This window comes from Dendrobates tinctorius, unplaced genomic scaffold, assembly GCF_039654945.1.
Source record: "Dendrobates tinctorius isolate UK_male_01 unplaced genomic scaffold, ASM3965494v1 ptg000307l, whole genome shotgun sequence".
NCBI classification, from domain to species: domain Eukaryota; kingdom Metazoa; phylum Chordata; class Amphibia; order Anura; family Dendrobatidae; genus Dendrobates; species Dendrobates tinctorius.
Window position 1 is genome coordinate 1928138 of NW_027361974.1, and position 13518 is coordinate 1941655.

General features: G+C 46.5%; 1 protein-coding gene across 1 annotated transcript; it reads right to left on the bottom strand.

Moving 5' to 3' along the window:
• On the bottom strand, positions 1-6076 carry WDR88 (WD repeat domain 88). Its single transcript, XM_073560870.1, has 11 exons — positions 5940-6076; positions 5010-5120; positions 4067-4155; positions 3552-3615; positions 3339-3477; positions 2546-2675; positions 2272-2456; positions 1613-1695; positions 704-772; positions 426-518; positions 1-230 (listed from the first exon to the last, which is right to left on the bottom strand). Exons 1-11 carry the CDS (start codon positions 6018-6020, stop codon positions 84-86), a joined length of 1191 nt encoding a protein of 396 aa, XP_073416971.1. The 5' UTR covers positions 6021-6076; the 3' UTR covers positions 1-83.
• Positions 6077-13518: the final 7442 nt, after the last annotated feature.

Here is a 13518-nt window from a genome sequence, read left to right on the forward strand (position 1 = left end):
TTATTTTGCATTTTTCGGCCCTTTTGCCTTTATTCCTGCTGTAATAACAGGCATTATAATTCACATCTAATACAGATGTGCTATCACACGGCACAGGGGCTGGTGGAGGGCACGCTGGGCAAGGCGGGTATGCTGCTACATGGGGCAGAGAGGCGACAGAAGAAGCATTTGGTGATCACATTTGCATTGTCCCAGTGCATGATAGGAAACGGCTTCCTGCACTGTTCACACTGGAAAAAAAAACACAAAACATGAAAACTTAGGAAACAAACAGAACCTCCTGTCTATAAAACAACTCTCTCACCCGTCACATGACCCACGTCACCCACTCCATCACTTACACTCCATATGAACATGGCGGGGTCGGTGTCCTCTCTCTCATTCTTTGGCACATTGAATCCTTAGTGATTTATAGGATTATTTACCTGCGTCAGCCGAGAGCCGATCGCCTTCTTGTTCTCAATGACCGCGGGGATTTCTTCGTAATTCTCTACGTTCCACAGTCGCAGCGTAGAGTCCTGTGTGGAGGAAGAGTTGGTAATCACATGCGGATTGCATCTGTCCTTACAGGGGTCCTCCTTGGATCGAGCTCTGGTATCGGTCATGTGCGGTGACCCCAAAACCCTCCACATATACCTCAGTATACTAATCCGGAAACCGCTGTCATGGCCGAGGAGGCCGCAGGAGCGGCTTGTGATTTTACCTTAGAGGAAGACAAGATCCACTTCTTGTTGGCGCTCAGAGCAACATCCAGGACCCAATCAGTGTGACCCTAACGATGGGATGGAGAGATGGAGGGAGGAATGGACAGAGGGATGAATGGATGGAGAGATGGAAGGAGGGATGGATAGAGGGATGAATGGATGGAGAGATGGATGGATGGAAGGAGGGATGGATAGAGGGATGAATGGATGGAAGGAGGGATGGATAGAGGGATGAATGGATGGAAGGAGGGATGGATAGAGGGATGAATGGATGGAGAGATGGAAGGAGGGATGGATAGAGGGAGGGAGAGATGGAAGGAGGGATGGATAGAGGGATGAATGGATGGAGGGATGGATAGAGGGAGGGAGAGATGGAAGGAGGGATGGATAGAGGCATGAATGGATGGCGAGATGGAAGGAGGGATGGATAGAGGGATGGAGAGATGGAAGGAGGGATGGATAGAGGGATGAATGGATGGAGGGATGGATAGAGAGATGAATGGATGGAGAGATGGAGGGAGGGATGGATAGAGGGATGAATGGTTGAAGGGATAGGAGGATGGATAGAGGGATGAATGGATGGAGGGATGGATAGAGGGATGAATGGATGGAGAGATGGAAGGAGGGATGGGTAAAGGGATAGGAGGATGGAAGGAAAGATCAAAATTTAGTGCCAGTATAAACCTGGAGGTCCACGGACCAGTAAATACAGAAAAACTAAAGACGGGCAGCAGTCCCATGTAATCCAGGTGAAAAAGTGACATAGTGACCTATTTATTCCATGCCTGCATTTTTTCTGAAACATGGAATAATACTTTTTCACCTGGCCTGTATAGGGACGCTGCCTTCCTTTTGCTTTTCTGCAGATAGGGAGATACATGCAGTCACCAGATCTCAGGGGAACTTACCTTTAGCACAAGCTTTTTGCACTTGGACTGAACATCCCAGAGTACAATTGTTTTATCATATCCTCCGGATAGAAGGACGGACGCTGAGGAGGAAGAAGAACATCATAGTCACAGTCTCTCAGAGACTCGGGTTAGAATTTGCATCTCTTCCTGGACTGCCCATATAATCCAAACCTTCTATTCCCATCTTTAAAAAGACTTTTCTCTCGCTGCAGAACTTTCTCTGGAATGCGCTACTCCAGAAAATCCGATTAATATCCAACATCCACAGTTTCACGCGTGCCCTAAAACCCACAATTTTACGCAGGCCTAACACAATCCATAATCTAACTCTTCTTTATTTATTCATTTCTCCATTATACCGCACAGTCTGATCAGTTTCCCCAGTTTTGTAAAACCTCCGTCCATAGTTTTTCATTTTCTAAATATATACAAACTGCACTTTACTCACCCTCTCCGGGTCTAGGGCTGAGTCTCCACCGATGCTCCTGGTGTCTGTTACTGTCAGCAGGCCTGACGTCACACCGATAGCACTGCAGCCAATCACTGAGCTCAGCAGTTCTGCGTTATTTGATGGCATAAGCCCTGCAGACAATTACAGACACCAGGAGCAGTGGAGGAGAATCAGGGCTCCGTTTACTCAAAATACGGTAACTCACCGTCCCGTGAGAAGACGCAAGAGCTGACCGATCCGACGTGAGCGTTTTGGAGATGATTAGGTCCTCTATAGCGGAATTCTCCGGTGTTGACATCCCAGACTTTTAAGCCTTTATCCCAGGATGCTGTGCACAACGAGCGGCCATTGGGACTGAAGCCGCAGTCTGAAATCACATTGTCATGTGCCCTGCAATAAAATGATACTAGGATAATGGTGCCGTCCTATGTGATCCTGCAGAAAGGAGAATACTCGTCCTCACTCTTGCCGTTCCTTACCGTTTCATTTGGATGGTCGTACGTTTTGCAGTCATGTCCCACAATTTCACAGATCTGTCAGATGATGCGGAACAAATTCTCCGCCTTTCTGGATCAAAACAGCATCTTGTTATGGTGGACGAGTGATGATCTGAAAGAGGGAAGAATCGCTTGGCTTTATATATGAACACTTGAGCGAGGGTCCATGTCTGTGTGTTACATCCCACAACTGTGCCGGAGGAAGTCTGCACGGATAGACACGATGTGGAATTCTGTGCATCCCTCTGCCGTGCGTCCGAAGGTGCATGCTGTTGTTTTTCTCCAATTGCACATGTGAATTGTGCCATTGACGTCATAGGGTCCAGGTGCTGCCTGTATGCAGCCCCTTGCGGACTAGGACAGTAACAGACGGACCGATACTACGGTCACATGAAGTTATTTCTAACGTATTGATCGCTGGGGGTTGGACCGCTGAGCACTGAACTCCACTATTTCCAGCAGAGGTTCATATGCTCAACCTCTGCTCTGCAAAGCCTTATTGGGGTCCCAGTATTAAGACACCACCCATGCTGCCTCCTCTATTAGTAAGTTATCCCCTATCTTATGAGAAACTCTCTTTAACCCTATAGCAACTAATCAGATTGCTGCAGATAATTTCAGGCGCCAATGAGTGTTTGAAAGCAGAGATCTGATTGGTTGAATCTGCCCCATCTCAAGTCTGGAAGGAAGCAGAGAGTAGGGCTCTGCGATTCCTCACAGTATTTCCAGGGATAACTTACTATCTTAGGAAAAACCCTTTAATGAGTAGGCTTACCTTTAATATTCATCACTTTGGAAGCCATCGTGCAATCAATGATACAGATGCCATTTTCCACATCAACGCTGCACACTACGTGTTTTCCATCTCCTGAAATGTTGCATGATGTAACGAGGCCATCCAGGCTCACCGACCACTGGTGACAGAATATTATATTATTTATTATACATCATATACAGTATACATAGAGTAATAGCAATCATTACATACCAGCACTTTCCCGGTCTGCAAATCCCAAAGCTTGACAGTTTTGTCATATGATGATGTCACCATCCTAGAGGTCAGGAAAATGATGATTAACACAGTAGAAGGAAACATTAATCCTAACAATTATAGGGAGCATTGATCCCCCTAGTGCAAACTGCACTCATGTTTGGATCCCACATCATGCCAGAATGGCACCTGACCCACTGATGCATTATAGAGGCCACCATGTAAGGGTGCATTTCCCGTGCAGCGGCCTAGCAGATATCATCATCATGGCGGCTCATTAAATAAAGGATATTATCTCATTGAGACAAACCTTTTAAGGCTGATTTCACACATCAAAAAAAAATTGACGGTCCATGTACGGGTCGAGATGTCCAAACCGGCTATGGTTCTCCTAAGCCTGACCCAACAGCCTCATATTAATATATGAGGCTGCAGAGTTCGAGTCGGGAGAGCCGCGCTCGGACCGTGAATGTTGGATGTGCAAAATTTGAAGTTGATAAGAAAATTGTCACCTGGTGTTGTCACCTGTCGCATTGCACTCAGAGATAGGACCGCTGTGCTCATCTTTAAAATCACATATCGGGGAACAGGTAGAGAAATCCTAAAAAAAATTAAGAAAAATTAGCAAAATTACTATTCTACTGTTCAGTAAGGAAGAATCAGATTCTGTTATGGCTGCCTCCGCATCATCACAGCTCTCTAAGTGACATTACTTGGCCAGGTGACCATTAACAGCCAGCAGATCTCTACCCTGGCTAATAATGGGGGGCTCAATACGGGATCTTTCTATTATGTGATCATGAAGCACAGGTCAGTAGTGACCATGTGGGTGTCTGAGCGCAACAATTCCTGGACAATCCCTTTAAAGAGGTTTCCACTACGTTATCATTGATGACCTAGTCTAAGGATAGGTCATCACTGTCTGATCGGTCGGGGTCTGACACCCAGCACCCCCGATGATCAGCTGTACTCTGTGTCAGCGGTGGCCGCAACTGCTCAATTGCGGAGCTGCTCCGTCTTTCTGATAGTTGTGTGCGCAGCATACTGCATATCCTCCCCGTATATATAGGAGGCAGATGTGCAGTACCCAGCGGACACTATTGGAGCAGCTCTGCCATTGAGCAGTTCCGACCACCGTTGACACATGAGAACAGCTGATCGGCGGGGGTAACGGGTGTTGGACCCCGACCGATCAGACATTGATGACCTATCCTAAGGATAGGCTACCAATGATAAAGTAGTGGACAACCCCTTTAAGGGCAGTATGCGATTATGGGCACTGTATTGCCTACAACATGGATTCATGGTACAGCTATGACGGGCTGTAATTCTGGATGGCACATGACTAGGTGTTCAGGCTACCAGATGATGAGGACTGACTACAAAAGTGTTACGGTCATGGAAACACAGTCCCCAAATTTGCAGGTCAAGCACAGTACCCTGAGGGTCACCTACCCATAGTTTTGCTGTTGCATCATGGGAACTTGTCAGAAGCTTTGTATCCTCAAAACAGAAATGGCAAGAAGTGACAGCCCCGCCGTGTGCCTTTAAGACTCTAAAAGGAACCTGCAACAACAAGAATATAAATGCCAGAGCTATAATGACACAATGTGCTCAAAAGGGGTCATTGTCCACACAGTTTCTTCTGCTTTGGACATGAACACTGCAGCCGATCAGTGTCTGCCGATCGTCTGCAGCGCCCAAGTGACTGGTTAACATTTATTCAGCTTCCACAGGAAAGTCAGAAATGGAAGATCCTTCTTCTGTGGACTGTCAGTGGGCGCCCCATCAGGACCGCGGATCTGTCACACGTACCCGACTGAGTGTGACCATTTTATGAGCGGTCTGTATAAGTGTACACGGCGTGCGTATCTATAGCGCGTGGCTATGCATTTATGCACTATGTAGCGGTATTAGGCATAACACATTGTCACCGGGTTTTTTATACAAAAAAACAAAACAAACAATGACAGAATTATTTCACAACTAATTCTTGACCATTTCCGTTAATCCTTGTTCTCTTTCTAGCGGCCATTTCTTGTTACACTGAATATAGACAGTTTACATATAAAGCTGATTGAAAAAAAAAAAATTACGATACTATAACCAATGAGACGGCACCTTTCATTTTTTCACCTGCTTCTGAAATATAGAAGCAGCAATTTGATTGGTTGCTATGGGTAACAGGATGGAGATTATTGCAGTTACGTATACATAAAGTTGATTGAAAGTAAAAAAAAAAAATATTTACAGCACTGTAACGACCAATCAGCTTGCTCCTTTCACTTTCTAACTACGTTTAATGTATGAAAGCTGCAATCTGATTGGTTGCATTGGTCAGCGCTCTCTGCGCTTAATCTAATGACTGAGGGCAGTGTGACCCACCTGGGACAGTCTCTCACTGTTCCACCACACGGTCTCCTCCACCTCCTCGCTGGGGTTCGTTCCGTTCCAGCGCAGGAACATCTCGCTTCCGGAGTTCTCATCTCCATAGCAACCGGCTACAGTGGCTGCGCTGGGCCAAGCTACTGCACTAATGCGCCATCTAGTGGCCACTTGGTGGAAGTGTCAAACACACGTTCCAGTACTCGCCCTGCAGCTGGAGGTGGCGGGTGACAGTTTTCTAGTGGCAGCTTGCAGTCACTCTTGTGTACCCTGTCATCATGGAGGGACCTTCCCTCAGGACCCTAATCATTCCTATCTTCATGGATGGATAGTGCACATAAACACAAGCACTTTTGCAATTTACTGCTTGATAAAATTTGCAGCCGTCTTTGAGCTATTCACATTTTTTCTTTTGTTTACAGCTCGTTGCTAAGGAGACCGACCACCGCAGCTCTCTAGCTTATAAGGACTACGCCGAAGCTGGCCGGGATTAGGAGGTGACAGCGCGCGCTCCAGTGATCCTCGCCAGCTTCAAAACAGGGACGACAAGCTCATTAGAAAAGAACGCCGCGCATGTTCTAGAAGCAAGTGGTCGGTCTCCAAGGCGACGAGCTGTAAACAAAAGTGTTATCTCAAAAACGGATGAACATTTTAATTGAAAAATGTGCTCGTATTTATAAGCTCGATCTCACAATAGCCATTTATGAAGATGGGACTAAAACAGCGCCCTCTATAGTTGTGTGGCCACATCAGGTACTGCAGCTCAACCCACTCCTCTCTCTCGGAGGGTCCAGGACATTATTTCTGCACATTAGCCCATACTTTCTAACGCTACTGGAACAGGCAGGAGTCTCCCAGATAGGCCGGGGTCACACTAACCGACGCAAAATACGGTCCGTAGTTTACATGCGTAATACGGATGAATGACCCCTAAATAGTGCTCCGTAGGTCATCCGTAAGCAAGGTGCGGTCGCGTATTTTGCGCATGTAAGCATCCGTATGGACTCCGTATGGCGAGATTTTCTCGCAGCCTTGCAAAATGGACATTTAACGGTTTTGAGGCCTGCTATTTAAATCATTAGCCTGCACCCTATTTATTGGCTCAGGAACAGGTGGCTGCCTCCATTCTGTCCATTTGTGAGCTTGCCTTCACGAGGTGTGTTGGTGTTGTATGTGTAACATGGCCGAGGGTCTGAGATTCAACACAACTGAGCAGGTTCTCTTCAACTGGCTTTTGTCACGGCGCTTTGGTCACCCATATCCTGTGATAGTGGATCCGCGGAGGAGGAGACGCATGTGGGTCCATCCACTTTTGAGGCAACGACTCACAAGAGTTAATTTTCACCGCCTCTATTCTTCTCTGCGGGAGCATCCGGGTAAATTCTACCAATACTGTCGCTTGAGCCTTGCATCATTTGATCGACTCTTGGAGACAGTGCGCCCTGGGATCACCTTTCAGGACACAAGGATGCGCAAAGCCATATCTGCAGAGGAGCGACTTCTACTCACAATACGGTATGTACTACACAACCACATTCTCTATGTTCATGATGTGTTGCCCAAAGTATGTATTTTTGGCTTCTTGAAGTAACTTTTATGCCCTCATCTTACTCCAAATATGTGTCAACTTACACACCAGAATGTTGTGTGGAATATGTACTGAATATCACTTAGTCATTGTGCAAACAAATATGTGTGTGTTATTTGCTCTGAAATCTTACCAAGTTTGTTATGTTTGGACCTGTTTGTTTTGTAAATGTGTACATTCTAAAAGGTTCCTTTTCTGTTGTTCTTCAGCTTCCTGGCCACTGGCCTGTCTTATGCCGCCCTCCACCATGGGTTTCTGATTGGAAGATCAACCATTTATGGCATAGTCAGGTCAACATGTATAGAAATCTGGACAAGACTCCATCAAGTGGTCATGCCCGAGCCCAGGATGGAAGACTGGTTGAGGATATCAAGGGACTTTGAGGAGGACTGCCAGTTTCCAAATTGTATTGGGGCCCTGGATGGCAAACATATCCGGGTGCGTAAGCCGCCGAACTCAGGCTCCCAATTCTTCAATTATAAACAATACTTTTCTGTTGTATTGTTGGCTCTGGTAGACCCTCAATACAAGTTTATAATTGTTGACATTGGGGCCTATGGAAGGACGGGAGACTCTAGAGTCTTCAATACTTCCATAATGGCTCGGCGGCTACGCACCAACCAGTTGGATCTACCACCACCACGCCAGCTACCAGGCTCCACTCAAGAACCAGTCCCTTATGTCCTTGTGGCAGATGAGGCGTTTCAGTTATCGCGCAATGTCATGAGGCCATATCCCCGGCGCAACCTTCACCACAGGCACAGGATATTTAGCTTGCGCCTATCACGTGCTCGGCGACTGGTGGAGTGTTCCTTTGGGATTCTTTGTGCCAAATGGCGGGTCCTACAGTCTGCCATTCAGCTGAGTGAACAGAATGTTAATGAAGTTGTGAAAGCCTGTGTGGTTCTGCATAACTTCACCAGGATACATGATTGTTCCTCCTCTGCTGGTGTTGTGCGTAGGCCGGACAATGTGCGTAGGGTGAGACCACCTATCAACCCTCAACGTAGACCGCTCTCTGGCCTCAAAGTGCGTGATATTTTCACTAATTACTTTTTTGGCACCTGAGGGGGCAACTTCTTGGCAAGAGCATGCTGTCTCTATGTTGTAAATTTTTGTTTGATGTGTGTCCAAAAATATATATTTCTACCCCTTCTGAATCTATGACTGTTTAATTGCATTGGTAAGCGTATGTTGATACGGTTTTTGAGAATTGAGACAGAGACGTAGAGTGTAGTAGACAAATTTTTACTTTTGCCTTTTTTGGGGGTTTTTTTTTCCTAAAGGCAAACCTATTCTTGCCCTATGTAAAACTTGGGCAATGGGCCAAATTGGCCATTTTGCAGATTAGAACATTGTTGCAAAATAAACTTTATAAACATATTCAACAAAAGATATAATGCAATAACAACATTGCAACATTAGGCAATTGGATTCCAAAGTCAAAAAGAGGAGGTCTCCATCATCAAAATGATATAAAAAATGTAATACAAACATTTATCATGAATGTTTTCAAATCATATTAATAAGCCACCATGACAGGCAAGGCTACCTGACGCGTTTCTAAGACATATTACATGTCTGCAAAAAAGACAATATTTCAGCGCACTATACAGGGAAACTCAAAGGATCACAAGACTCACTTGATAATACATAGAGAGAGCGTGATGTTCTTGAGGCTGTTTGCCTTGATTTGGAAAGAAAGTTAGGTGCCCACAAATTTACGAATTTTCTATGGACAGCACGGCTTTTCTATGTATTATCAGGTGAGTAGTCTATTCTGATCCCTTGACTTTACCAGTTTAGCGCTGTGAAATATACAGACATGTAATATGTGTCAGAAACACGTAAGGTAGCATTGCCTGTCATGGTGGTTTATTAATATGCTTTCAAAACCTACATAATAAATGTTGGTTTTATAGTTTTTACATCATTTTGATGATGTAGAGCACCTCTTTTTTCCTTTGGATTGGGATTTTTAGCACCAGTTGTAACACAATGGACATCTCCTGCCATCAGTCCGCTTATGGACACTGATGTACAGTATGCATCAACAATTTGCAAGTTTGTAGCCACTTATAAATTGTGGAATGTTGGGGAAGGAGAAGGCAGAAGAGCAGCCTGTGGTTTCTGCTGACTATTTTGAGCATCATCGCCCTGTGTGGGGGCATACTGTTGCCCATGGTGTTGGTACTGACCTTCCTCCTGTGATTGTTGGGGGTAGTGGCCAGAGTAATACTGCTGAGGGGCATCTTGTTGGCTTGGGTAGGCCCGTGTCTCATACCCACCAATATAGCCATGTCGTCCCCAACCAGGAACCAGCCTCCAACACTGGGTGGGAAAAGTGGCCATATTGGTGGGGTTGGCTAGAGGCAGACATATGTTGCTGCTGTAGGGAAGGTTGGGTAGGGGGAGGAAGGGGGTGAGGTGTAGGGCCACGTATTTGAGGATGTTCAGACCCTGCTTGAGCAAGCATCTGTGTGGGTGGTCTCATGCGCATAAGATTTCTGGGGGAAAGCTTCCACCTCTCCAGATATTCAAAAAGCTCATATGGGGTATTGGGGGGTGTGCTTGCATCAAGCAGGATCTGAAAACATCCTCGAATACGGAGCCTCACCTCACGGGAAAGGGCACGGAGATAAAGGGCGAGGCTACGTGAGTAGGCCTCCTCCCCATCATCTGCATTGACTCTAGATAGGTAATTTAAGACCCCAGTGTCCACATTGGTTCTGGTATCTTGAACAGCCATCTGCCGCCTTCTTCGTCCTTGCCGGGATGTTACAGCAGCCTGTGGGGAGCCCCGGATCTGGGCAGTTGGGCTGCTGCTCATGTTGCCCTGCTCCTCCAGTATGGGTGGTAGCCCAGCAGCAGATGGTCCTGGTGGTGTTGTTTGTTGGGCAGGCAATGGATTATCTTGTGATGACTCTTCACCCATGCTTCTTGTTGGGGGAGAAGATGGGCCAGCCACCTCATCCCCTACAGGATCAATTATGGGCTCTGTCTCTGAGCCCGTTCCTTGATCCGTAAGGTTGGATTGAGTTCTGTTATGAAATAGAACAGAGGCAAAAATACATCAATATTTTTGGCCCTGTAAAGTATGGGTGCAATGTGGTGTGAGGTATGTACTTACGGTCTCAGATCCAGAATTGGGGCGAGGAAGGAGAGGCGGTCATAATATACGTATTTTCTTTTTACGTAGCCAGCATCCCCACTCCTGGACCGCTGCTGACGTTCCCGCCGGTACTGATCCCGGATGCTGCGCCAGCGTTTCATAACATCTTCCACTGCAATGTGACAGGAAATATTCTCAATTTCACATATTTGATCAGTCACATTTGCTACCAGTATTCTAGGCATGTGGCCTTCTGGGGTGTGCTTTCTAGCCAGGCTGGCATATCTAATTGGCCCATCCAGGCCAGATACAAAGGGTCAGAATAGTTCATGTATCAAGTAACTACACTTAATAACTTGGTTGGCTAAGAGGAAGAGGAGCTTGTGGCCTGGGCAAAAATATGGCAGTGTGAAACTATGTGTCACAACAAAATCTAACCGCCTCCTGAGGAAAAAAGGAGAAGCACAGGAAGGGGGGGGCAGAATCTGTAATCATTTTTGGTTGTGAGGTCATTTTAATCATTTTTGGGCCTTGTACTTACTCAGTTTCTGCTGCTCCTCACGTGGCCGATCACCAAAGTCATGGAACATCTGGCGACATGTGCGCCTCCATGACGCCTCCTTTCTTGCCCGGTTTGCATAATTGGCATCTCATTGGTCCCACAGTTCTGGCCGCTCCTGTACCAGGACAATGAGCATCTCCACATTTAGGAAATATGGCGCCATGACGCTGCTGTACTCCGTGGAGGCTGACTTCCTGGATGTCTGGAGCGCTTTTTGAGCTAATTTGCATGTCTAGGCTTCCTGATGATGGATTGGGCCATTTCCTGTCACCATCCAAAAGAGCTGCGTATTTCTCGCAAGTCACATGTGTGGTCCGTGTGTAATCCGTATTTTTTGCGCACCCATAGACTTGCATTGGCGTACTACGGGCGTAGTACGCTGACAATCGCAGCATGCTGCCATTGGCACGGAGCGTAGAATACGGATGAGAAATATACGGCTGGTGCGAGGGACCCCATAGAGAATCATTGGTCCGTGTCTAATGCGTGCTTTTAGCGCCTCTCACTCGCCTGTATTCCTCGCCAGTGTGACCCGGGCCCTAACAAAAAATACGGAGACCTCATGGTTTCCCAGAAGACTTGGCCAATCTCCATGGCACGGCCGGAACCTACTGGAGTATTCCTATATACAATGTCATATGAAATAGTGCAGCAGCTCACACCCAGGCTCAGGGGGCATGGAAGATGCGGGACTGAAAACAAGGAAAAGATTCCGCAAAATATGGCTAGTATGTATTATCCCTCCGGGATGCAGTTTATATGGGATTTATTGGACAGAGTCTAGGTCTCCAAATGTAGCCCCGGGGGGGCTACGTATGACTTGGAAAAGGGGGTGGCCCCTTAGGGAGACAATCACTCTCTAAAGCCCCCATTACACACTGCGATATCGCTAGCAATATCGCTGTACAGTCACCGATTTTGTGACGTTGCAGTGATATTGCTAGCGATATTGCTACATGTAATACTTACCTCCGACCGGCTCCCCCCGCTGGTTATCGCTGATCGCGCGAGAAGCTCCTGTATCATTCCTCGTCGTCAGCTTCCTGCGGCGCTTCCTGCTGTGACGATGAGCGACGCGTGGAGCCGGGCGGGAGGACGCAGGATCGCCGCGTCTGACAGGTAAGCAGCGATCTCCGTCCCCAGCGATGTCGCTGGTGAGATCTGCCTGTGTGGCAGCTCACTAGCGACCACCTAGCGATGCACCAGCGATCCTGACCGCGTCATATCGCTGGTCGGCATCGCTGGTGCATCGCTAGGTGTAACGGTACCCTTAGTCCTTAAAGGGATTAACTGTCAAACTTTGCAGAAGGAAGGGAGGCTTTAAAAAAAAGTTTACTCATTGACTCCAACTTCTGTAGCTCCCGAGTAAGTCAGTCCAGAGGTCTTTATCAATTCATCGATCACTGTTATCAGCTGGCTCTGTCCAGACAGACTAATAGATTTCTGTACTTGGCAGACCTGGAAGCCATTGTTTGGCGGCCTGCGATCGATCTGGCTAGGCGGGATGCCAATATATTGCAAAAGGACAGGTTGGGAAACAGTGGAAGCCCTGTCCAAATGCTTTATTAACCACAACGTCTAAAAGGTAAAAGGGAGCAGCATTTAGCTATGTAATCTGAGAAGAGAATTAGGTAGGGGGCAGAGACTCTGATTCTAGTGATGTGTCCCTTATGAGATCATTAAATCAGTGTTTTATCAGCAGGAGATTATTACTACAGGACTAGGTGTCTCGTGCCTCCTGGTCCAACCTTCCTCCTAAGGATCCCATGCATTCCAATTAAACCTATTTGTGCACATACAGTCATGGCCAAAAGTATTGACACCCCTGCAATTCTGTCAGATAATATTCAGTTTCTTCCTGAAAATGATTGCAAACACAAATTCTTTGGTATTATTATCTTCAATTAATTTGTCTTAAATGAAAAAACACAAAAGAGAATGAAGCAAAAAGCAAAACATTGATCATTTCACACAAAACTCCAAAAATGGGCCGGACAAAAGTATTGGCACCCTCAGCCTAATACTTGGTTGCACAACCTTTAGCCAAAATAACTCCGACCAACCACTTCCGGTAACCATCAATGAGTTTCTTACAATGCTCTGCTGGAATTTTAGACCATTCTTCTTTGGCAAACTACTCCAGGTCCCTGATATTTGAAGGGTGCCTTCTCCAAACTGCCATTTTTAGATCTCTCCACAGGTGTTCTATAGGATTCAGGTCTGGACTCATTGCTGGCCACCTTAGAAGTCTCCAGTGCTTTCTCTCAAACCATTTTCTAATGCTTTTTGAAGTGTGTTTTGGGTTATTGTCCTGCTG

Coding starts and splice junctions, on each gene's coding strand:
- WDR88 (XM_073560870.1), bottom strand. CDS start 6,020: ATGTTCCTGCGCTGGAACGGAACGAACCCCAGCGAGGAGGTGGAGGAG. Junction 2,457..2,545: donor ACGACCATCCAAATGAAACG/GTAAGGAACGGC, acceptor ATTTTATTGCAG/GGCACATGACAATGTGATTT. Junction 231..425: donor TCGGCTCTCGGCTGACGCAG/GTAAATAATCCT, acceptor TTTTTTTTCCAG/TGTGAACAGTGCAGGAAGCC.